The sequence below is a fragment of the Rhinopithecus bieti genome, unplaced genomic scaffold (assembly GCF_001698545.2).
Source record: "Rhinopithecus bieti isolate Rb0 unplaced genomic scaffold, ASM169854v2 scaffold_71999, whole genome shotgun sequence".
In the NCBI taxonomy this organism is placed as follows: Eukaryota; Metazoa; Chordata; class Mammalia; order Primates; family Cercopithecidae; genus Rhinopithecus; species Rhinopithecus bieti.
Window position 1 is genome coordinate 10,197 of NW_016826903.1, and position 26,378 is coordinate 36,574.

Below are 26,378 nucleotides of genomic sequence, written 5' to 3' on the forward strand. Positions count from 1 at the left end.
CAATTTCTCCTACCAAGCTTAAATTAACCCCCAAAAAATTTTCTTAGAACCAGAACACAAGGAAGACTAATCATCTGCTTTCAGAAATGACCTGTATCTACCCAACCGCCTGCTGTACCTCACTTCTAACCAAAAGTCTTAATACAGGAATATCCCTCACCACAATCCTAATATTGTCAGTAGCTGCCCTGCTGTCCACAGCAGCCCCTCTGAGCTGCCATGAGTGTTATCAGTCTTTCCACTACGGAGAAAAAATGCAATAATCCTTTATTTACCATACTCATATAGAAAAATCCTGTTATGGAACCTTAATCGAGGAATGTGTTGAATCAGGGAAAAGTTATTATAAAGTAAAAAATTTAGGAGTATCTGGCAGTCATGACGGGGCTATATGTCCAAAAGGTAAGCAGTGGCTTTGCTGCACCAAAATTGGACAACAGGGAGTAAACACTCAAGTGCTAGATGAGTAAAGAGAAAACAGATTATAGCCAAAGCAAAAGCCAAAACCAACAACTCCCTCCCCCAAAATCACCTGTGGTATTTTCCTTCCCAAGCCAGGAAAAATACCTGTTTGTAGATCTAGGAAAACGCATCGCGCTTACCATGAATGTGCTCAATTGCTAGATATGTCGGGGAGCTCATATGAGTTAACAGTGGCCGTGGTATGGGATAGACATTCCCCCTTACTTACTAACATCCCAAAACCCCAGCCTCACTTTCACTCCTCAGGAACACCCACAGTCCTGGACATTTACCAACCCAGTAAGAGGGACAGTGTGCATATCCCACAAGTTGACTGATGAAACCCATCGCACCATAGGTAAAAGTCCCTGTCACCAAACCCTAACAGTCAATGCCTCCACAGCAGAGTGGTGGCCAAGGTTACCCCATGGAGCTTGGTCTCCTTCTAACTTAAGCTACCTCAATTTTGTCTTGTCCAAAAAGGCCTAGTACTGTATAAACACTGCTAACCCTTATGCCACATATCCCCACCTAAGTGCACTATGGGACAATCCTATGAGCACTACTAGCCTACAATGGATTGCCCTGATGGATTCTTTTGGATATGTGGAACCCAGGCTTACTCATGACTACCTTATCACTGGCAAAGTACTTGATTCCTAGGCACAATTAAACCTGGATTCTTTTTACTTCCAAAGCAGGTGGGCAACACCCTTGGAGTCCCTGTATATGATAACCTAAACAGAGAAAACGATCCTTAAAGTTAGGAGGAAGCCAAAGATGGCAAGAAGACAAATGGCTTCCACAATGGATCATCAAATATTACAGCCCTGCCACTTGGGCTGGGGATGGTTCATGGGGTTATTGCACTCCCATATATATGCTAAATCGAATAATTAGACTATAGGCTATTCTATAGACAATCACTAACCAAACCGCCTCAGCCCTGGAAATGCTCACACAACAACCAAACCAAATGTGTGCGGCAATGTATCAAAACAGGCTAGCACTAGACTACTTATTAGCAGAAGAGGGTGGGGTCTGTGGTAAGTTTAATATCTCCAATTGTTGTCTTAACATAGACAAAAACAGAAAAGCAGTTCTAGAGATCACCTCAAACATCAGAAAAGTAACCCATGTACCAGTCCAAATCTGAAAGGGATGAGACCCGACGAACCTTCTAGGAGGGTGGCTCTCTGACTGAGGAGGATTTAAAACTCTGGTACGGACAGTAATCTTCATTATTGGGTTTCTCCTATTTCTCCCCTGTATTATCCCACTGATAATAAAAGCCATTAAAACTCTTGTTACAGTTAACCACCAGACAATACAGACGATGCTCCTGCTACAACGACATGATGGATACCAACCCATCTCTCAAGAATACCCCCAAAATTAAGTGTTTCTTTCCGAGGTGTCATTGAGAAAGTCATTGCTTTTCCCTTTTCTATAACCAAATAGACAGGAATGAAAGATTCTCCCTGGGGCCTGAAAGCTGGCGGGGATGAATAACTCCTCCCTCCTCAGGCCCAGTCCCAAGTGGCTTTGTGTCAGCAGCGTGAGTCAGCAAGATAGCAGAAGCAGGAAGACAGCTGACTGGAAGACATGTGCCCCCTGGAGATCGAGAGAGAGGCTCTGTCTGGGTACCACGTAGCAGTTATGTCAGACTGGAACACTTCCTGTTTACAGTAGACTATAAAACCCCTGCCCCATCCTCACTTTTGGGGCTGATGCCATTTTAGGCCTCAGCCTGTCTGCACCCAGGTGCTCATTAAAACAGCATGTTGCTCCACACCGCCTTGTGTTGTTTGTTGGCGCGTTCTCAAGGTTGAACCAATACAAGAGCCCTTGCACTTTCCAGTGAAAAAAATTGCATTTCACATTCCATCTTTTCCCCCAAGTTTTAATGAATGATTTTGCAGGTGTGCCTCTTTTTTTAACTTTTATTTTAGATTAAGGAATTACGTGTGCAGGTTTGTTACAAAAGTACATTGCATGATGCCTAGATTTGAAGTATAATTGATTGAACCCATCACCCAGGAGTTGAATAACATTCCATTTTAAGGCAATGCGACAATCATGAAATCTTTGTATGAAAGCTAAAAGAGAGGTTAATCTATAATAAAAGTCAACAGTGGAGAGGGAAGGGGTCTTCCCTGGTGCCCTTTAGCCATTTGCAGCATTTTACAAAACAATGCAGGTAAGGAAAAAGAATCTGTATAGTCAGAGATATTAAGGTTTACAACTTTCTAGGTTATAGCTGCCTGTCATGTGACTCGGACCTGAAATTCACATTCCTTGAAGGCTCAAAATAGTTTAGAATTCCAGCAGCTTAGATTTTGAATTACTTATTTTCATAATGTATGCCCATGAAACTACCCCCAATACCAAAATACAGAAAGGTGACAGGTCTCAGTTAATTTAGCAAGTTTATTTTGCGAAGGCTGAGGACTCGTACCTGTGACACAGCCTCAGGAGGTCCTGATGACCTGATGACATGTGCCTGAGGTGGTCAGAGCGTAGTTTGGTTTCATACATTTTAGAAAGACATAAAACATCAGTCAACATATGTAAAATTAATACTGGTTCGGTCTGGAAAAGGCAGGATAACTTGAAGTGGGGAGGGGACTTCCAGGTCATAGGTAGTTCAGAGTCAAATGGTTGCATTCTTTTGAGTTTCAGATTAGCCTCTCCAAAGGAGGCAATCAGATATGTATTTATCTCAGTGAGCAGAGGGGTGACTTTGAATAGAATGGGAAGCCGGTCTGCCCTAAGCAGTTCCTGGCTTGATTTTTCCCTTTAGCTTAGTGATGTGGGGACCCCAAGATGTTTTCATTTCACGTTTCCCCCCTTTTCTGTTTAAAGTCTTTTGGATTTTGTAACCTCTATGCCGAATCTTGACACCTTTGGCAGGGATAAGTATGAAATTTCTTGATCAATAAATGCAAATAGAAATGTATGCTGGTAATTCTTAAGGCATTTCTAATATTACTTTACCAATAATTTTAAAGCCAGCTTATTTATTAAAGATTTTACTTAAGTCATGTAAACCTGACAAAGCATTTGGCCAGTCTTTCATTTTTCTGATAAAGTATTTGAATTCAGTGCTTTTATTTTTCTTTAAGTCAATTAATTAGAGCTGTCTTATATATTTTCAGTAGTGAAGCATTGTGTGCACCACACATAAATACATAGACATATTAGATATGCTGATAGAAGTACATTTTAAAGATTTGTAAAAACTTTTTTCTCCTATCTTAGACTTTCAGATTCTTGATAACCTATTTCATAACCCTAGGCAAGTGTCAGCTAAATAGCTTTAAATTTGCATATTAAAGAAAACAACTCTGGTGAAAATCAAATAATATGGAGAGAAAAAGTCTGGTGTGCTAGAGGGAGATTAAAGTTGAATGCCAAACCAAACATAAAATTATAAATACCGTCTTTCCGCCATCTTTCCGCGCTGCCACAATGGTGCGCATGAATGTCCTGGCTGATGCTCTCAAGAGCATCAACAATGCCGAAAAGAGAGGCAAACGCCAGGTGCTTATTAGGCCGTGCTCCAAAGTCATCGTCCGGTTTCTCACTGTGATGATGAAGCATGGTTACATTGGCGAATTTGAAATCATTGATGATCACAGAGCTAGGAAAATTGTTGTGAACCTTACAGGCAGGCTAAACAAGTGTGGAGTGATCAGCCCCAGATTTGATGTGCAACTCAAAGATCTAGAAAAATGGCAGAATAACCTGCTTCCATCCCGCCAGTTTGGTTTCATTGTACTGACGACCTCAGCTGGCATGATGGACCATGAAGAAGCAAGACGAAAACACACAGGAGGGAAAATCCTGGGATTCTTTTTCTAGGGATGTAATACATACATTTACCAATAAAATGCCTCATGGAAAAAAAAAATTATAAATACCTATCAGAGGATTGTATAAGGAGACCAATTTTATTTAGATAGGGACTACCTATCTTTTAACTGGATCTCTGAGCTGTGGGGAGAGCCCACACTGAATCCTGGGTTTCCAAAAAGGAAGAATTATTACGAGGCTAGACCATGTGATGTTTTACAGTGGACTTAGAAAAAAATCTTTCTTATTACAAAGACATTTTTAAGTGTTTAAATTGCACTCTTCTTTAAGAACCCAAGAGTAGCCTCTGTTGCAATAACTATTTTAGTCAGTAGATCAGGTAACACAGTACAAAAGGAAACAGTTTAAAACCTGAAACACACTTGTCTGTTTACACTTTTTGGGTTCCATAAGGAAAAACAGGTTTCTTTCCCAAAGGAAGTTTGGCACCTTCTCCATTTCCTTTAAGAAACCCCAGTCTTTTATAAACTAGTTTAGATCCGTCATGCAGCAGAGGGTGCAAGAGAAAGGAGAGACAGGAGAAGTAAATAAAGAAAACAGAATGCAGCCAACTGAGAAAAAACAAACTTTTGCTTAAAAAAAAAAAAAAAAGATCAAGGTCCTAGGAGAGAAAAAAAAGAATAAAAACACAAAGTTCTTTTAAATACAAACGCACATGCACACACACACACGCATCTTGGATGTTAGCTTTTAGCACATGTCCTCAGTACTTCCTGAGGCCATGTCATGGGCACACATCCTTATCCTTGGCAAAATAAACTTTCTAAATTTACCAAAACCTGTCTCAGATTTTGGGGGTTCACATTTTGGTAACCGCAAAGGGATTCTGAGTGGAGGTGCCCCTGACCTTTGACAAATATATCAGTGCTTGGTACTAGTTTGAGCTATCTTTATGGCTCAAACCAATAGGACAATTTGCTGAGGCCTGGAAGCACCACCTCCAGAGAGTCTCTGATCTCCCAAAATTTGGTCAAGATCTAAAGTTAATTTTGTGGTACAATTCCCTTTTTGGGGGGAGTTTTACTTGCTTCCAACACAAGGAACACAGTTTTTCCTACTTCCATGATAATGAAAGGTAGATAAACTTCACTTTCAACAGAGAAGATGAACTTTTTGTTCCTGTTCCTAGGATGTAGAGAGCAGTCTTCAGCCTGAGACCTATCCCTAGGTAAGTAACTGAATTGGGGTTTGTCTTGGCTAAAATTAAAAGAATGAAAATTAACAACCAGCTGGTCTTAATTTCTTCTTGCCATTAGAGTGCTCAGTAATCATATATGTTATGTGTTTGCTTGTTTTGCCTCTCCAAAGGAGGCAATCAGATATGCATTTATCTCAGTGAGCAGAGGGGTGACTTTGAATAGAATAGGAAGCAGGTTTGCCCTAAGTAGTTTCCAGCTTGACTTTTCCCTTTAGCTTAGTGATTTGGGGGCGCCAAGATATTTTGCTTTCACAGCCTTATAGGGGAACTAAGGTTTGCATGCATCAATCACCACGATTTCTGGTTATAGACGCTAAACACAGGCTGCTGCTTGGCTCAGGCACTTTGTACCATCAGAGTTCAAAGACAGAACTAGTGACCACCTAGTACGTATTTCCCTTTTACTAGGCTTGGCCTCCATGTGGTTCCAGGGTGACATCAGGAATACAAATAAGCTCAGTTTGGAGACTTAGTGAAAGAGATCAAATGGAAAAAACTAAAAGGCAGAAATGAAGTCCACAGGCTCACAGCCCGGGCGGCACCCTGACAGCCCGGGCGGCGCCCTCAGCCTAGTTAAAAATCGACCCCGGACCCAACCAATTAGGTGAACGGAGGGACCAAGTTCGAACTTGCATTAAAGATCCCTGCTGCTTGGCTTTGACTCTGGATTCTGGTGGTCTTCGGGGAACAAAGGGTCTGGGCATAACATTAGCACACCATATGGCACGATAAAAGCCCAAAGGAACAACTTTAACAAAGGTTTGTATAAGCTTCCTTACTGCATGTATGTCTTCTATACAGTAGCATGCAACACAAGTTCCCCTTGCAGTTCAACCACCTGCTTGGCACCATAATACACATCCCATAATAAACAACAAACATATTTTCAAGAAAGATGAAAGCACTAAGAACTTATGAGCCATCTGAATATGGTGATCTATTTGCATATTTTCACAAATTCAAATGTACTTACAGGAACAGCAGAATAGTATATTTTAATTAGGACTGTTCTCAAAAAGGAGAAATGCATGGGGATGTGTGGCTGTCATAAAGCTAGGTCACTATAAACAGACACCATTTACTTCTCTTAGAAGTGAGAGATATATCCTAGGATTTTGAGAAAATAAGCACTGGTGGGTGTTGTTTTTTTCCAGAGTGGCTGACTATTGAGAAGAGTTAAAAATACCTGAGGGCTACAGTGTGTGCCAAAGATTGCAAAGGAAGAGCCAACATTTCATACTAGTTGTGAATCTTGAGTTATATCCTTTCAGCAAAAAACAAGCATCGCGAGGAGTCAGCATACAGACCCAATCTGCTTTTCACACTCTCTTCCCTGTCTTCCCCACCACTGACTCCACCAGCTAATGCCGTGCCTGAGATCTTGTATGCACTTAATTAATATTTTGTTGAATGAATAAAATGGTAAATACAATCATGTCTTAAATGGACCCATGCGATCTCCTTCCCCCCTCTAAGAAATCCTGTACTACAGAAAAGATATAATCAACTTGGACCTAAAAAGGCATCACACATGACTGTGAGAAGCCTCCAACCTAGAGCAGTGGTTTTCTACCCTGGCTGCACATCAAAATCATTCAGAGAGCTTTCTAAAAACACTTATGCCTCAGCCCTACCCTCCAAAAATCTGATTCAATTGAACTGGAGTGAGGCCCAGGCCATGGTGTTTTTTGTTTTTTGTTTTCTAATGTGCAGCCAGGACAGACAATTTCTGGTACAGTCCCACCACTTCAAAGGTTCAGAGACTTGATGCCACTTCCCCATAGCCAGAGAGCTCAGAGAAGGCAGAGGTAGGAGACAAAATTCACAGCATCACTGAGTCACTCCAACATTTGTCAGCTCTTTATCTCATGAGCTTCTTCCTTCTCACTAACTTACATTTCTGACTTCCATTTTTATCATTCTTATATCCACTTAACAAATTGTTATTATGCATCTACCACGTGCCAGATGTCAGGTGCCAGGTATATGGCAGTGTGAAAGAAAAATAAATCTTGGAGCCCTTAAATCACTAAGTTAAAGGGAAGAGTCAAGCTGGGAACTGCTCAGGGCAAACCTGCCTCCCACTCTATTCAAAGTCACCCCTCTGCTCACTGAGATAAACACACATCTGATTGCCTCATTTGGAGGGGCTAGTCAGAAACTTAAAATAATGCAACTGCTTGTCTCTTATCTACCTATGACCTGGAAGCTCCCTCCCCACTTTGACTCTTCCTGCCTTTGCTTCAAGTTGTTCCACCTTTCCAGACCAAATCAATGTACATCTTGCATATGTTGATTGACGTCTCATGTCTCCCTAAAATGTATAAAACCAGACTGTGCTCTGACCACCTTGTGCACATGTCGTCAGGACCTCCTGAGGCTGTGTCATAGGCATGCATCCTCAACCTTGGCAAAAGAAACTTCCTAAATTAACTGAAACCTGTCTCAGATTTCCAGGGTTCACGTTTTGGTAACCATGAAGGGATTCTGCATGAAGATGCCCCTGACCTTTGACAAATCTCCTATTGGTGCTTGGTACCAGCACGAGCTAACTTTATGGCTCAAACCAAGAGGACAATTTCTTGAGGTCTGAGAGCACATCCAGAGAATCACTGATCTCCCAAAATTTGATAGAGATCTAAAGTTTATTTTACTGTATGACTCCTCTTTCTTGGAGTTTTATTTGCTTCCAATAAGGAAAGCAAGATTTCCTGTTTCCATGATGATGGAAGGCAGGTAACTCCTTTATGGAGTTTGAGCTTGCTTCCAACACAAAAGATGAGTATTTTTTTCCTGCTCCTAGGATGGTAGAGAGCAGTCTTGAGGCCTGAGGCCAATCCCTAGGTAAGTAACTGAATTAGGGTTTGTCTTGGTTAAAGTTAAGATGAACAAGTTTGTCGTAATTTCACCTTACCATAAGAATGCTCAGTGATCATATACATTGTGCCATCATTTGTTTTGCTTAATTGTTTTGTTGTTGTTGTTGTTTGTTTCTGTTTTGTTGTTTTGGTCTTTTCCCACTGGTTTTGATTAACTCTATCTGACTTTATCAAATCTGAAGGAAAATTCAAATTATGGGGAACAAGGCCTCTAAAGTGGCTAAATTCTGCCCCACCCCCCCACACACACACACACAAAAGTTGGTATGGTGGTGGCCGTATTTGGCCAGCAAAAAGGAAAAAAGAAAAAGCAAATATTTTTTACATTGACTGCTAAAGGGACTTTGTTTACATAACAAGGCCACCTTTTTCTAGCCAGACCAAACTGAAAGCAATTGCTGTCACCCCACACTGCAGTTCGATAGCTATGGTTCTGCATTTTTTTTCCGTCATGACCGTCTGGGTTTGGTTCCTAAATCAAGCCCTTTCTGGTTTGATACTTGGTACTTCTGAAATAGCAGCAATTTGTCTTAGCTGAAATATAGTAATGAGATTTAAAAAAATTTTTTAAAAGGTGCTTGATAGTTAAAAGTCAGCTTCATTAAAAGCTAACATCCAAGATGTGTGTGTATGTGTGCATGTGTGCATATTTGTATTTAAAAGGCCTTCATGTTTCTGTTTTTGTTGTTTTTCTTTCCTAGGCCCTTGTCTTTTTTTTGAGCAAAAGTTTTTTCTTCATTAATAGCTCAGGCTAGGCCGGGCGCGGTGGCTCAAGCCTGTAATCCCAGCACTTTGGGAGGCCGAGATGGGCGGATCACGAGGTCAGGAGATCGAGACCATCCTGGCTATCCCGGTGAAACCCCGTCTCTACTAAAAAATACAGAAAACTAGCCGGGCGAGGTGGCGGGCGCCTGTAGTCCCAGCTACTCGGGAGGCTGAGGCAGGAGAATGGCGTAAACCCGGGAGGTGGAGCTTGCAGTGAGCCAAGATCCGGTCACTGCACTCCAGCCTGGGTGACAGAGCGAGACTCCGTCTCAAAAAAAAAAAAAAAAAAAAAAAAAGTTACAGGACTTTGACTTCTGGGTCTAAAAAGGACACAAAGTCCTTCTAAATGTTAAACACTGACTGCAATTAAAGCCTCATTTTCAGGCCCCATAGAAGATGTCAATTAAGGCTGGCATGGTGGTTCATGCCCATAATCCCAGCACTCTGGGAGGCTGAGGAAGGCGGATCATCTGAGGTCAGGAGTTCAAGACCAGTCTGGCCAACGTGGCAAAACCCTGTCTCTACTAAAAATACAAAAATTAGCTGGGTGTGGTGGCAGGCACCTGTAATCTCAGCTACTTAGGAGGCTGAGGCAGGAGAATTGCTTGAACCTGGGAGGCAGAGGTTACAGTGAGCCAAGATTGCACCACTGCACTCCAGCCTGGGCAAAAGAGGGGGATTCCATCTAAAAAAACACTAAAGATCCCAATCAAAATAAACTGCATTCCTGAGACACACAGGACCAGAAATTAAAGCCATTCAACTCCTCAAGGCCCAGGGTCTATTGCAGAAGAGGTGAGAGTGTGAAATTATAAGGACCAATTTTAACAGATAAAATCAATTCAGTTTCTCTATAAATTAACCATTAATGTCAAAGATACACTGATGCAAGACTAGCATATGGGCCCCTGTATCAGATAAACAAGGTTTTCTTGAAGCATTAACCAACTCCTTAACAAAGGTCATAAAAGGCTTATGGAAGCTACATCTTATGATCAAGGCTAAAATTTTATAATTGTTTATAAAATTTTGAAAAAATTAATTGGCCTCATGCTGTTTTCATTAGGGCTTACCATTTGGAAAATTAAGTCTTTTCTCTCAAAGAAGGAAGGTTTTTGCCTTTTTAAACAAATCCTTGAGTTATCACTTTGGTTAAATGAATGACTTATTTTACAAGACCTGTAATCCTATTTTGTGTTAGCAAGTGTTTTAAACCTTCGATATTTGACTAACTTTCCAAAATCAAATTATAAACTGTCTTTTTCTGACCTAATTAATTCTTTAAGATATTACTAATAGGTTCCCTAAAGTCCAAAAAATGACATATTTGGCTTATTTACTTGGCATATAAATGCTACAGGAAGCATTGTCAAATATGTCATGGTGTTTGGTTTTCTCTGGGCTGTATTTGTTTAAATATATTATTGGTGTGTATTACAAAATTATGGAAAACTCCTATAATTCTGATATGACTTAGTGTACATTATCAGTAATAATTATAATTGTTATGTTAAATTATTGTGTGCCACAAAGGTAACAAATTTACTTGTCAATTGTGTCTTTGACTATGGCTGCCCTAAAACATTTTGTCATCCACAGACAATTGTTGTCTTCCGTTGGTCCTCTTAGAAGGTGTTTTTATTATTGGCTATACAACTGTAACAGGTGCTCTTGAATACAGGTTTCTGATAACTTTGAAGACTGTGACATCAGAATAGAGGAAAACTTTCAGGACTCATGGAGAGCTGAAATGTTCATGAATACCAAACATAACAAAAATTATCTACATGGACTAAACTAATAGAAGTCTAAAATAATCTTTTAACTAAAACATTGCTGATCCTTTGTTTTGTTTTCAGAGTCGAAAGCTTTTAAGCTATTTACAACTTTTAACAATTGAGTAAAATATATTCCTATGAACAAAAGGTAGAGTATATTTGTTTTCTCTCTACTTGATTTCTACAGAATTTGGAAACTATTTGTGAGCATTATTAACTCATGACAATACACTTATTTGCATAAGTGCAACAAGAATCTGTTTTCATTTGTAACAGGAGAAAACTGGAGAAACTGGTTATTTTACCAAGGCTTTGACTGGAATGGTGTACTTTCCTTTAAGGACAAACTTGACTTATGGAGCCAATGAAAGCCCTTGGGAAAACTGGCCTCATCCTTGTCTACATAGTATAATGTGGCCTATATCAATTTTTCAGGATTATTCTTTAGTTTGCTGTTTTCTCCCTTCCTCCCCTATTGTCATAGGACATGAGACTTCACAACCTGCTAATAATGAGCTTTCCTAATAACTCAGCACCTACCTGTCTAGGAATAAACCGTTCTAAGCCATGAGAGATCCGATGAAACCTGAGCCCAGAGACTCATTTTCTTCTAAAGTGCCATCTCAGAAAAATTTTTAAAAAGAAAAGGGGGGAAATGTGAAAGGAAAAAAATTCTTGGGGCCCCCAAATCACTAAATTAAAGGAAAAAGTCAGACTGGGAACTGCTTAGGGCAAACCTGCCTCCCATTATATTCAAATTCATCTCTCTGCTCACTGAGATAAATGCATATCTGATTATCTCCTTTGGAGAGGCTAATCAGAAACTCAAGAAAAAGCCACCATTTGTCTCTGAGCCATCTATGACCTGGAACACACCTTCCCGCATTGAGTCTTCCCACCTTGCTTCAAGTTGACCTGCCTCTCCAGACAGAACCAATGTTCATCTTGTATATGTTGATTGATGTCTCATGTCTCCCTAAAATGTTTAAAGCCCAGCTGTGCTCTGACCACCTTGAGCACATGTGTTCAGGACCTTCTGAGGCTGTATCACAGACACGCATCCTCAACCTCAGCAAAATAAACTTTCTAAATTGAGACCTGTCTCAGATTTCCAGGGTTAACAGCAGTAAGCAGAACAGCCAGTTTCCTCTCAACTCAGCCTTAGCAGGAGGAACCTCTGTGTCTGGAAGCCTTTCTCAACTTGAATCATTTTGTCTCCACTAGTTCGTGAGTATTTTGAGACTAGGAGTCATGAGTTATTATTCATCTTTGGAGCTGCAGTGCCTAGCACATTGCCTGATATGGGGGCAGATTTGATAAATGTTTGATGGATAAACAAATGAATGCAAGTGATTCCTGAAACCCTTTACATCTAATAAAGAAAACGGGAAAATGTCAAGACGACCACTTGTTTTAGCAGGACAGTCTCAATTTTATATCATAAAAATGCAACTTAAATTTGCTGAGGCAAAAGAGGGCATTTATTTGCTGATAAATGGCAAACCTAACCGTGCAGAATCCCAGAACTCAACCCATGTAGTTAGGCGTTTATCTCTTTCCTTAGTTCCCAGCTCAGTTTGTCTCATCTTGGTTTCATTCTTAACCCAGGACCTCTTCACATGACAGACAAGATGGTCCACCAGTAACCCCAGGTTCATATCCCATTTTTAGCATCCCAGCAGTGGCCATACATTTCCAGAGAAGACTCTGATGGCCCTGTCTGCCCATCCTTGAACCAAATACTTTGGTTGGCAGACAGGCTACTTCAAATGGACAGCATGGTTGACAAGCCCACCCCAAGCCAGTCAGCAGGGTACCACTATTATCAGTCTCACCAGGAACACATTGGAATTGGCAAGAAATCTGCTTTAGAAACCAGAAGAAGATCGGAAAGTACAGTGGATTATGATAATCTTCTATGTCTTCTTTTTTTCTTTCTGTCTTTCCTTTTTTAAAACAGAGTCTCATTCTGTCACCCAGTCTGGAGAGCAGTGGCACAATCACTACAACCTCTGCCTCCTGGGCTCAAGTGATCTTCCTGTCTCAGCCTCCCGAGTAGCTAGTACTACAGACGTGGGCCACCATGCCCAGGCTAATTTTTGTATTTTTTGTAGAGATGAGGTCTCAGTATATTTGTCCAGGCTGGCCTCAAACTCCTGGGCTCATGCAATCCACCTGCCTCGGCCTCCCAAAGTGCTGGGATCACAGGTGTGAGCCATCACGCCCGGCCTTCTAGGTCTTTCTACCTTCCTGTTCCACCATCCTTACTTAGCATGATGGTTTTTTCGTTCATTTATGTAACTTAATAGATGCAAGACATATGCCACAGATCTGAACAATGTTTTCAAGGCAGAAAGAAAGGGAGAGGGGCAGTCCCAGCCTTAGCTGTCCTTTTTATGAGGAAAGCAAAAACTTTTCCAGAAACACCTCAAAAAGACTTCCCCTTAAATATCACTGGCCAACACCAGGTCACACTGCTACCCCTTGTGGCAAGTGAAGCTAGAAATTCTAGTTTTGACAAAGTGAAATAGAATTTCATGCCTAGTTTGGACCAAAATTGATTGTCCCGCCCCTCCATCAACCTCTCCTGGGGGCTAATTACACTTGCTCTGAGCCCCCAGAGCACGCTGGGCCTCTCTGATCCTAACGGCATATGAATTGTACAGCAGTTGCTCATTTTTTGCAGCTCCCACCCCTTGCCAGGATTTCTAAAGAGGTGCCCACATCCTTGTACCCCCAGCACTTAGCAGTGCCTAGCTTCATTCCACCAGTTTCTCTGAGTGACTGCCATGTGTGAGGCCCTGTGCAAATAAGCAGGCGATTGGTGAACATTTCCTGGATGGATGGATGGAAGGATGGATGGATGGATGGATGGATGGACGGACGGAGAGATGGATGGATGGACAGATGGGTGGAGAGATGGATGGATGGGTGGATGGATGGACAGATGGGTGGATGGAAGGACAGATGGATGGATGGATGGACGGATGGATGGATGGACAGATGGGTGGATGGATGGACAGATGGGTGGAGAGATGGATGGATATCATCACTGTGCAGTGGTTCCCATCAGGGCAGCCTGAGTCTCCCCGCCCCCTTTCCTCCTCCCTCTCACTCCAGGCTGTCATTTCACTTTCCTAAAAGCCTTCCCTTCGCCCATGATGCCAAAGACTAGCTGTCCTGAAGCAATAGCTAGTACTTTCCCTCCTTCCTGCCACCTAGCATCCAGCCGAACCTTGAATCAATACCAGTAAAATGGGTGTGAACGGAAGGAGGCTGCTCATTATTTGCCATTATTTACCTCTGAGTCTGTGCATTCCCATTCCTTCCCATATTAATTCTCTCCCCCCCGCAGTCCCCCCTCCCCTTCTCTATCCTTGGGAACTGGTTCAACCAGAGTACAACCAGCTCATCTGCATCTGGCCCTAAAGAACCTGCGGGAGCCAGAGGCAGAAGAAGAGAGAAGGCTGCATAGGAGCTGCAGCGCGGTGCAGCGAGCACACACCCCGGCCCGCGCCGCCCCGGGCTCGCCCATGAGGCCTCTGACGAGCCTGAGGAGGAAGACCCGAGGCATCTCCCTAGGACTCTTCGCCCTCTGCCTGGCCGCAGCCCGCTGTCTGCAGAGTAAGCTCCGGGGGATGCCCCGGGTGCTGGGGGAGCCGGGATGGGTAGAGGGGCGCGGGCGGGTCCCGGGGTCTAGCAGCGGCCCCCCTGGTCCTCGCCCACCTTGTCCGGCTGAGGGCGCGCGGTGAGCTCGGGCTGGCAGGCACCGCGCTGCTTCCTCATGGGGCTGGGCGCGGCCTGGAGACCCGGCGCCCGACCGTGGCGGGAGGGGCCGGGCAAAGCAGAGGCTACCGGCCGCGGCGCCCCGGCCCACTTCGGGACGCCAGCCCCACCCAGTGAGCCAGGCCTGCAGTTATCAGAGCCGGAAGGTGGCCCAGAGATAACCGGCTCCCAGCCCTGTGGCCGCCGCCTCTGCAACATTTTTTTATTTCTTTTTCCTGGAATAACCAGATTGCAGTCCATGCGCCGCCCCCTACTGTGGGGACCCCTCCATGGTCTTCTCGGGTCATCTCCCAGGAGAGTAATCAGGCCTCCTTAATCAGTCAGACGAACCCACAGCAGCCTGCTCCTGTGAGAAAAAGGGTTCTGGGGCTTGGGTTGGGCGTTGTGGCCTGAAGTCCCCAGGCTGGAGGTGGTCCTCTCCACCAGCGCGCTGAGCAGATTCGCTTTGGATGGCCGGACCCGGAATCCCCAGCCTGGTGAGCCTGGATGTGAAGCATAGTCCCACAGGCGCTCTTGGACACAAATAACAGATCCTAGCACAGTTTTACTTTCTCATTTAATCATTACCATTCGCACGCCCATCTTACAGATGGGTCAACTGAGGTTTAGAGAATGACAGAGCAGGGCCGGGGGAGGTGAGAGGCCTTGTAGTAAGAGCCAGCACTTATTAAGCATTTATGCATTCACCATCCCTCAGACTTTACAAGACCACTCTCATTTAGACCTTAGAGCAACCTTAATAAACTACTCTTATTCCTGTTTCACAAGTGAGGAAACTGAGGCACAGAAATGTTATCAGCCGGTCGTAGTGGCTCACGCCTGTATTCCCAGCATTTTGGGAGGCCGAGGCCGGCGGATCCCTTGAGTCCAGGAGTTCAAGACCAGCCTGGGCAACATGGCAAAACTGTCTCTAGTAAAAATATGAAAATATTAGCTGGGTGTGGTGGCCTCTGCCTGTAGGCCCAGCTACTGGGGTTGGGGGACAGGGGACCTGAGGTGGGAGGATCACTTGAGCCCAGAAGATTGAGGCTTCAGTGAGCCCTGATTGTGCCGCTGCACTCTAACCTGGGCAACAGAATGAGACCTTCTCCAAAACTAAAGAAAAAGACAAGAAGAGAGAGAAAGAGAAAGAAAGAAATGTTATGTTACTTATATAAGGTGACTGAATGATCTAACACTTTTGACCTTTACACCCCTCTGGCTAGAGCCCAGCTTTGGAGGTTGCAAATCTCAGAAACCCAGTAAGACAGAGGCGTGTTCCTCTGGCAGCAGTAGATCAAGAAATAGTTGGTTGTTAGTCTCGAGCAGGATGGGTGTGTTCGTCATTGCAGTGGCTTTTTCTATTATTTCTCAAACCTTTAGCACTTGTTTCCAATAACCATACTTACACATCTGTTCAGATACCCATCATGCTCAGGGACCAGCCATTCACAATAGTGTATAATTCATTCATTCACTCACTCACTGACTGCACCCTCTCCCTGCAGGAAGCAGGCCACAGTAGGTACCTAGGATATGGTGGTTCACAGTTTTGTTCTCAGGAAGTTCAGGTGTCATGGGGAAGACAGACAAGAAAACAAGAGGGGCAGCCTTGCAATGGCAAGCCTTGAGAGGCAAGAGGTGCCATGTTCTGGGATCCCTAGTATCTCAGAATCCAGACTTGAGCAAACTTCCCCCAAACAGCCCCACCTACCCATACCTGTCAGATGGGTAGGAGCAGTTGGTGGGGACAGGACAAAGGGAATGCAGGGGGTCCCACACAAAACAGCACTTGCAAAACCTGGAGGCCAGGTAAAAGTTTGCAGTTTTCTATTGAGACCTGGCTCATGCACAGCAGTAAGCTCCAGGAGGGCAAGCTCTCTGTTTCAACTCGGGGTCCCTAGCACTTGCCCAGTGCTAGCCAGGGCCTGCCCCTTTAAAAGACATTAAATGTGCCTGCCTGAATGAAGCCTGTGCTTTGCAGTCAGCAATAATGATGAAGAGTAGGCCTCCTCCTTCCTACCAGTTCCCTGCATTCTCTACCTCTTCTGCCTGTGTCAAAAGCTTCATCCAGAACCTCTGATATTCACCATTTACCCCGAAGTCTGAGTTAAAGCATGCCAAACACCCTGCTTTTGAAACATTTCCCCTACAAATGTATGGGTCCTCCCAAGATTCATACATTCAAGCCCTAACCTCCAATGTGATGGTATTTGGAGGAGGGGATTTAGGGAGGTGATTTGGTTTAGATGAGGTCATGAGGTGGGACTCCATAATGGGATTAATGTCTTTATAAGAAGAGGAAGAGAGACTAGAGCTCTCCCTCCCAGCTGTGTGAGGACACAGAGAAAATGGATATTAGCAAGCCAGGAAGAAGGCCCTCACCAAAAACTGGTACCTTGATCTTGAGTTTCCCAGCCTCTCCACAACTGTGAGAAATAACTGTGATTTAAGCCACATCAGTCTATGGTCATCTGTTACAGCAGCCCAAGCTGACTAGGACAAGGACTTACAGGCTTGGAAAGCTGGCAGGCCTCCCCACCAGGCAAGGCACCTTTCTAGAACATTTGTTCATGTCCTTTCCCAGTACATTAGCCATCAGGCTCACAAGTACCCACCCAGTGCTCCCTCTCATTTGGAAGCACTGGATCCAAGACCACAGTAGGATAGTTTAGTTAATGGCCTGGGCCAGAATCATCTTGCTTTGTTCCAATCCCAATTTCGAAGTAACAGTCAGCTCCCCCAACACACACACCTACACACAGTGGGGCCAGTCCTCAGGAAAACAGAGGAACACAGCTAGGGCTGAATCCAAAGCTGAGGAGGGAGTGGACAGACCCAGGGATGCCACAGCCCGAATGGAGCCGCCGGTTCTGGGCTTAGCGGAAGGTTGGGGCCGGTGGGATGAGGAGGGAGCCAGTGTAGGAGGAATCCCCTGGAGGCTCTTCATGAGACTCTGGGTCCATCACTCCATAAGTCCTCAGCAGCTGCCCAGTGCTGTCATCCATGTGGCAAACATCTTAGAAGCACCTACCATGCTGCTGTGGGCCGTGCGCTGATCCCTGATCAAACAGACAAATAGTCTCACTCTGCACTGTCCTTTCAGATTCATAAAAAATATTTTTGCATACATACAAATGTACCCACTGGAAAAAAAAAGTGAGTTTCCAATGTACTTTAAAAAAATGCAATCATGGGGCCGGGCGCTGTGGCTCATGCCTGTAATCCCAGCAATTTGGGAGGCCGAGCTGGGCAGATCACAAGGTCAAGAGATCGAGACCATCCTGGCCAACACAGTGAAGCCCCGTCTCTACTAAAAATACAAAAATTAGCCAGGCATGGTGGCAGGTGCCTGTAGTCTCAGCTACTCGGGAGGCTGAGGCAGGAGAATCACTTGAACGAGGAAGCAGAGGTTGCAGTGAGCCAAGATCGTGCCACTGCACTCCAGCCTAGCAACAGAGTGAGACTGTCTCCAAAAAAAAAAAAAAGCAATCATTCTGTTTACTCAGCAACTTAGTTTCTACACCAATTTTTTTAGCTCTATCCATGTTGATAAAGGAAGTGCATTCCTTTCAACTTCTCTACATATGTCATCATATAAATATGCTGCTTTTTACTTAGCCAGGCCCCACTGATGGACAATTAAGCTTTCAGCTTTTAGCCCTCACTCAGGGGAGAGAGACTCCTCATACAGGGTGATGTGTGCAGTGCTAGTGATGCGCACATCGTATGGAAGAGGTGCCAGCTCCCTGGCTGACAGGCACCCCTGCACACACACCTCCTCCCCATCTCAGAAAATGCCTGAAAGACAAAATTGAAGCTGTTGGGGGGATAGAGTCAACCAGAAAGTCACACAAATGTCTTACTTCCTGATCTCCAAGAGCCTTCTGGAGTTTGCTCCCTACTGGACTGGAGCGGGGCAAGGGCCAGGAGACTCTCCTCTCCATTATCCCCAGGACCTACGGACAGCTATATCCCTTATCTGATGTAAGACTTTTTGGAAAAAAAAAAAAACACTTTTTCTATATCTAAAGTCAAGATTCATGTTATAAATCAATAGCTTTGGAGCTGGGCACAGTGGCACACACCTGCAGTCCCAGCTATGTGGGAGGCTGAGGTGGGAGGATCACTTGAGCTCAGGAGTTTGAGACCAGCCTGGGCAATATAGTGAGACCCTGTCTCTAAAACAAACTCACAAAAAGGCTTTACTACAATTTTTGTCAGCCTGGATTGAAGTTGAGTTCTTCCAAAGAGAATGTGTGTTGCTTCTGCCAGTCACGGGAGGCATCCTGCCTGGCGAGCCAGAAAACGCTTCATGGAGCAGGTGAGGTTGAGTCTTGAAAGATGAGTAAGTGTGTACAGCAGGACAGGGTGGAGAAGAGAATTGCAGGCATACAGCAGGTGCTCAAAAAATAGATGCACAATACCTCTGGGGACCTGGCAAGGGAAGAGGGAGTGGAAGCTGCCCTAACATGCACCCATGGGAACTTGCAGCCACTGCCCCACTCAGAGACCCCACTGATGCTGGAGCCCCATTGCTTGTGCACTCAAGACGCTTGCTTCTCTGCACCTGGATTTTCCCTGCAAAATGGGCTTTGGGTTGGAAAGTAATTACTTATCCAGCAGGAATGAGAGTGGGAGGGACGGGGATTGATAAGTTTCAAGTTGGAAATGACTTGCCACTCCTGTAACTGGTTTGCTGTGCTGGGAAGGCACCCGTCATCCCTATAGGAAAAGGAAAAATGACACACTGGACAGTAAAAGGAGCACAGGACGCTCTTTGTCCATGCGTCCAGCTGGTCAAGGGAGCATACTAGCCCTTCTGTCTGCTGAGGCACACCCTCGGGCAGCTGAGGCCCATGCCATGCTGACCCCAGAGGAGCCCTGCTGCAGAGAATCCTCAGCTGACAGCGCCCATGCCAATTCCAGTGCTGTGTGTAAGCCCCTCATGTGGGGTCACCTTTCTCTGAGTATACACGGACCTTGTAAGATGCCCACATCCTGCTATAGACCGATTAGATCAGTATCTCTGAGGGCAGGACCCAGACACTGTTTTGTTTTGCTTTTAAGCTCCTCAGTGGTTCCAATGTGTGGCCAGAGAAGTACCGCACTAGACTAGACCATTCCCCTCCATTAGTCTGATCCTATGGAAACAGCTGGTTCAGCACATCTCCTGCCTGCTGTTCTCAGAACACCCAACATTGTGTTGTAGAGTCTCACCTGTGTCTTTGTGGTTTTATCCTGGCAAACCCGAAAATACTTTCCCACCAGGCTGAGGGCAGGAGACAAGGCTGCCTTGCTGGGAAGTTTGGTTTGGCTCAATAAATGGTTCCCGAACACCCACTGTGCCTGGAACAGTTTGCCAAGAGCTGGGGTAGCAGCGGGGGCCTTGCACTGAGGGATTGTAAGTCAAATCCTAAGCAGCTGATTCGCTGTCAGATACCCTGGGGGCACTGAGAAAGGCAGTTAGCTCGGTTTGGAATGGGAGGAGCTTCTGAAGAGGAGGCCTTGATGTCAAAGTAGGAGGTAGTCAGGTGAGGAGGGAAAGAGAGAAAGTTCTTAGCACTGGCGAATTGTGAGGACAACCACCTTCTCTTTGTGGACCAAATCTCTTTGTGATCATTCTTTACTTTAATCAGGCTTTTTGACTCGTGTTAATTTCCTTGTATTCAGTCTAACTAGTTGTCTGATGGTTAAGGGAATGGAGCTTGGGAAGATCTTGGAGCTTGGGAAGGCTTTGTATCTTGGGTGGAAGGTGCTGGAATAATTCCTCCAGTAGACCCCTACACTAGTGCCAGAGGAGGAGGGAGATGTAGGTCCTTGGCAGCACTAGGCACAGGTAAGGAGACCTAACGTCAAGCTCCTCTGACAGTTTGCCCTTGTGTACTAATACGAGATTCCTGCCCCAGGCTCACTCTGGGACTGGATCACAGTCTTTTTTAAAAGCCAATGCCTCAAAGCAGAACACCAGAGCTCCTCTCTCCTCTCCTCATCCACCAAGCCTTCCATGCACTTCGGGATGTGATTTCAGGGGTTCTTGAACCAGAACTTGCTCCTTTATGTCAGGTCAATTCAATTTGACAGCCCGTGCTTTAATGAGTCACATCACATACTGCTGTGTGCTGGTGATTCAGACATAAGCACAATGTGATACCTGCCACACCTTCTAACAGGGGAGACGGGCAGTCAGTCATCTAACATGAGTGGAAGGCTGGTGTGAGCTGTGCTGTGGGAGCCTAGTGGGGGCTGGCAGAGAAGATGACATTAAAGATGGGCCTTGAAGAGTGAGCAGGAACCTGAGAATGGGAAAGCGGTGAGCTGAGCTGAGGTTGAGTGAATAAAGGCCCAGTGGGGGATGGTCCGTAGTTTGGTACAACTGGAATTGGGGGGTGAGGAGTCGTGGGAGATGGAAATGGAAAAGTAAGTTGGGACCACATTACTGAGGTCTGTCAGAGCCAGGGAAGACAGCTAGATATGTATGGTTTAGAAAGATCACTAATAATAGCCTCCAACCAACTGAAGAGATGAAAAGCCAGTATCTCCTCAGTTTTGTATAACTTAATAAATTAACAATTACAAGATAATAATAACTGTGACTGCTTACCGAGCACTTCATGACGGGCACTGTAACAGTTGCTTTTGTTTCATCTTCAGAGTTAGCCTGCAACGAGATGCCATTAGTTCTTATTTTATAGGTGCAGAGACTGAGGCTCAGAGAAGTCGAGGGACTTGCCTAAAGACATTCATTCATTCAGGTACATGTGAGAAGCCCACAGTGCCAGGCACTGTGCTAGGCCCTGGGGATTCAATGGTCACCAAGACGGACCAAGCCCTGTGTTCACATAGCTGATGGCAGATGAGGAGGATGAACCATTCATCAGGAGGAATTACAAGAGAGGGGGATAAGTGTGTTGCTGGAGAGAAACAGGGAACAATGGGAACACAGAAATGGGGCCCTTCACCTGGTGCTAGGGATTGGTGAAGGCTTCCTGGAGGAAATTATGTTTAAAAAGAAATTTAAAGGATGAAGAGGAATTGGCCTATTAGTTTTTCTGGAGGAGAATTTACTGTAACCTGTGGTATCCAGTTATGCATGTGCCTGAATTCTTTTTTTTTTTTTTTTTTTTTGAGACAGAGTGTCACTCTGTCACCCAGGCTGGAGTGCAGTGGTATGATCTCGACTCACTGCAACCTCTGCCTCCCAGGATCAAGTGATTCTCCTGCCTCAGCCTCCTGAGTAACTGAGATTACAGGTGTGCACCACCACACCCAACTAATTTTTGTATTTTTGGTTTCGCCATGTTGGCCAGGCTGGTCTCGAAGTCCTGACTTAAAGTGATACACCTGCCTCAGCCTCCCAAAGTGCTGGGATTACAAGCGTAAGCCACTGTCTCCAGCCCTGAATGATCTTTTGATCACTCTATACCCCTCCTCCAAGTGCCGTCAGGCATCCTGTAAAGTCCCCCCAAAAGAATTGTTGGGAGATAACAACACCTCATTTCTTCCTTTGTCTTCCTGTTCAACACACATTTACTGACCATACCTTCTAGTTCCCCAGGCTGGCCGCTGGCCCAGGCCTGACTCAGTCTTGACACCCAGCTTTGCAGAGGGCAAACCCAGCCAGCTCCCCAACCCCTTGCACACTGGTGCAGGGTGAGGCAGTTGCTGCTGTCATACCTTGCTTCCTTGGCATCTGATTAGAATCACAGCAGTGACTTTTACATACCCTGTGGTCTTTCAGAAAACAGTCCAGCTTTCCAGCAAGGGTGGCTCTTGTTGGTGCCTGGAAAAGGTGTGGTAGGAAAATTCTAGAAGGAATTCCACAGGGAAGACTTTTAGGTCGCCCAGTCTTGCCACACTTCAGAAGTGAATCGTGGATTTACAAATGCTTATTCCAGTTCTATTATGTGATTTGGAGCAGAAGCACCAGCCTCCTCCTCCAATACTCCTGATCTCAGATCTTCTGCTTTAATCCCTGATAGAACTCCAGCTTCTGCTTATATACTCCTAAGGATGGGCAGATCATTACCTCACCAAGAAAGCATGTGCATCTTCAAAGAATTCTCATTAATAATAGCTACTATTTATTGAGCAATCACCAAGTGTTAGAGACTGATAAGCTCTTTACGTATACTGTGTCATTTAAACTTTATTCTGCTGCAGGAGGTAGACACGGCACTATGATATCATCCTTATTTCCTAGGTACCGTAACAGGCTGAAAGAAGGTAATTCATTTACCACAGTTCACACAGTTGTTACTGGCACAGCTAAATTTTGAACACCAGTTAGTCTGACTCGAGAGTCCATGAATGTATCTGTTCTACACACTCTGCCTCAATTCTGTTCACCAGAATCTGTGTCCTTTCACTCTTGATCCATTGACCCTGGTTCTGGTAATGACTGCGTGTCCCAAAACTTCCCTTCCCCAAGAAGTGGTGTATCACAGACTAGCCCCTGCCTGGCAGGAATGGTATTAGCAGAGCAGTATGAGAGGAGAGGAGGGCCTGGCCTGCTGGGACCTTGAGAGCATCCTTGGTGCCCTTTTCACCCTAAGGTCTTACAGAATCCTTTCAGCCAAAGCTCTAAAAGTACAGTTCCGGGACCACCAGCAGCACTGAATGAGAAACTGGGGGCTGGGCCCTGCAATCTGGGTCTGTGATCACCTCCAGGTGGTTCTAATGGAGCCGAATGCTAGAACCACCGGGTTAGAGTTTTGAGGAGGGTGGAGGCAGCATCACCTAGGTGTTACCAGAAGGAAAGCCTTGAGTGAGTTGTCCAGGTCCTTGATGTTTTGAACTTAGAATTGAACAAAACACACAAAGTAACAAAGGAATGAAACAGGAATGCAGCAGCAAAAGCAGGGATTTGTTACAGCAAGAAAGCACTCCGCAGGGTGGGGGCAGCCTGAGCCAGAGTTTACAGTGTTTTCTGGGTTTTAAATATTCCTTTTGAAGTCCTTATCAGTTACCCCTTATCTGGATGAAGGATTAGGTCCGTGGCTAATTAAAGGCTGAAGTGAATGGTGGCCTATGCAGATTAAAGAGCTGGCCCATGCTTGGCCCGAGGCCAATCTAAGGCACTCTCCGTTTCCCTCTGGGACCTGGGGGAGGGGGAAGGGTGTAGAGAGAGTAGCCTTTGGGCCTGCGAAGGTGGGGTTTTTCCTTTCGGTTTAGCTTTAGGAAGTTTTCGTTAATTGGCCTTAGGTTCCCTGCCCCCCACCCAGGTGTTTTCCCTTTGATTTAATTTAGGAAATTATCATGAATTGGCCTCAGATTTCCTGCCCCAGACCTTGGTGTTTTCTCTTGATTCAGCTTTAGGAAGTCAGCACGAATGGGCTCTAAGTTCCCTGCCTGCAGAACCTATTCTTCTACCAGAGAGGCACTTGTTAGAAATGCACTTTTAGGACTCACATCACCCTACTGAATGAGAAACTGGGGACCAGGCCCTGCAATCTGGGTCAGTGATCACCTCCAGGTGATTCTAATGGAGCCAAATGCTGAGAACCACTGTGTTAGAGTTTTGAAGAGAGTGGAGGGAGCAAATGGAATGACTTTGCCTGCCTGTTCTTCCTCCTAAGCCCCCAAGGCATCGCTAGAAATAGGACTAGCCAGATACAGTAAAATTTCAGTGATGCCAGAAATAGTCCACTTCCCCCAACTATCTTCCTGAAAGAGCTGTCCCTAGTGTCTCCAACATTGCTCTTTCTTTCACATAGTTCTTTGGCTTCAGGCTTTGTGCCCGCTGTAAAGGAATTCTAATAAATGGTCTTCAGCTGCTAACACTTCAGTGTGGATTAGCTCAGTGGTTATCAATCTTGATGTACGCTGGAAACACATGGGAAGTTTTAAAAAAATCACCGAAGCCTTGGTTGCACCCTCGGATGCTGAGTTCATTGATCCAGGAGAGTGTTGTAAAACCTTCCCCAGATGATCTAATGCACAATCAAGTTTGATAACAACAGATTGGCTGAGTCAGTCCTTTCCAATCAGAAAACTGGGGCCATTTGTTTCCGGAAATAAAAGCCACAGAAGGGCATTTACTAGGGCTACCATAACAAATGACCACAGCTGGGGTGGCTTAAACAACAGAAATTCACTGTCTCCAAGTTCTAAAGGCTGGAGGTCTGGGATCAAAGTGTCAGCAGGGCTGGTTAGTTCTGAGGCCTGTAAGAGTGACTGTTCCATGTTGCTCCCTGGTTTTGGGTGGTTTGCTGGCAATCTGGCATTCCCTGGCTTGTAGATGCATCCTCCGATCTCTGCCTTCATCTTCATATGGCATTCTCTCCATGTGCATATATGTCTATATCCAAATGTCTCCTTTTTAGAAGGGTCATATTCAATTAGGGCTCACCGTAATGACCTCGTTTTAACTTGATTACCTCTGTAACAACCCTATCTCCAAATAAGGCCACATTCTGAGTTCTGGTTAGGACACCAACATATCTTTTTGAGGACACACAATTCAAACCATAACAGGCAAAAGGGGCAGGAGCTTTGGGTAGAGCGCAGGTCTGGATGGAACCAAGCACTACCTAGATTCCATCCTTATCTGTAACCTGAGGCTCCCACCCATGCCCTACCAGCCTTTTCACACCACTGCCCCACTTCCTCAAGCTGGCACTGGTGGACTATGATAATATTCTTTTTAATGCACCTCATAGAGAGTGCTTACTGTGTATCATACTCTGAGTTTTCACAACCATGCAAAGCAGGCGTTGCTATTCCCACTTGACGCAGGAAGAAACAGATTCAGGTAGTCCAAGTAACTTGTAAGGAACAGGAGACGGCCAAGGGAAAGTGTATTCAGAAGAAAGTAGGGATATCTGCCAGGGACAGAGGTGCCAGGCCTCTCCCTAGACCTGGAACCAGGACCTCAGAAGCCATAACGGTCCACGGCAGCAGCTCCTGTCCCCAGCAGTCCCTGGGCCACGGGAGCCCAGTCTCTCCTGCTGCCTGGCAGCCTCTTGCCAGGACCAGCTTTCTCTGGTCCACTTACTGTGGCCTTGGGGAAGCAGCCCTTCTCTTGGGACCACCATAGGGCCTAAGAGGCCCCGCATCCTAAGTTCACGCCCTTGGGACAGAGAATCTGATTGGCCCAGTTCAGATCAGGTATCAGCCTCGGGCCAATCACTGCAAGTGGGTTCGCAAGGCCCTTTCTGCAGGGGCTGGGCTGTAAGAAGGCCTGGCGCCCCTGGGTGGGCAGCCGAATTCACTCATTAGGGACTCCGGAGTGGAGCTGGAGCGTGAGCCCAAGAGCAGGTTGGTCCCCGACCCCATCCTTCCCCAAATGCTTCTTGAATGGAAAGAGACTGAATTCTCTTGGTCTGGAATCAGAGCTTGTGCCCCCGGAATTGCTCCTGGCTGTCTTTCTTACCTGTATAGTTTTGTTCGTTTGTTTGTTTTATTTTTTTGAGACAGGGTCTCGCTCTGTCACCCAGGCTGGAGTGCAGTGGTGCGATCTCAGTTCACTGTAGCCTTGACCTCCCAGGCTCAAGTTATCCTCCCCATCTCAGCCTCCCCAGTAGCCGGGAACACAGGGCCCGTGCCACCACAGCCCACTTTTTTTTTTTTTTAAGAGATGGAGTTTCACCATATTGGCAAGACTGGTTTTGAACTCCTGGGCTCAAGTGATCTGTCCACCTTGGCCTCCCAAAG

At 45.3% G+C, this 26,378-nt stretch overlaps 1 protein-coding gene and 1 pseudogene across 2 annotated transcripts in view; both read left to right on the forward strand.

Annotated features, from left to right (window-relative positions):
* The first annotated feature begins 3,908 nt into the window (after positions 1–3,908).
* On the forward strand, positions 3,909–4,375 carry LOC108523158 (40S ribosomal protein S15a pseudogene; annotated as a pseudogene). The gene has a single exon (XR_001883727.1). The product of XR_001883727.1 is annotated as a 40S ribosomal protein S15a pseudogene (transcript).
* A 10,093-nt stretch (positions 4,376–14,468) lies between these two features.
* The window catches only part of VSTM5 (V-set and transmembrane domain containing 5), a 33,778-nt gene continuing 21,868 nt past the window's right edge, over positions 14,469–26,378 (forward strand). Inside the window, exon 1 of the mRNA XM_017863691.1 lies at positions 14,469–14,582. Within this exon, the coding sequence (XP_017719180.1) occupies positions 14,492–14,582 (91 nt within the window). The 5' untranslated portion in view covers positions 14,469–14,491. The remainder of the gene's footprint in view (positions 14,583–26,378) is intronic.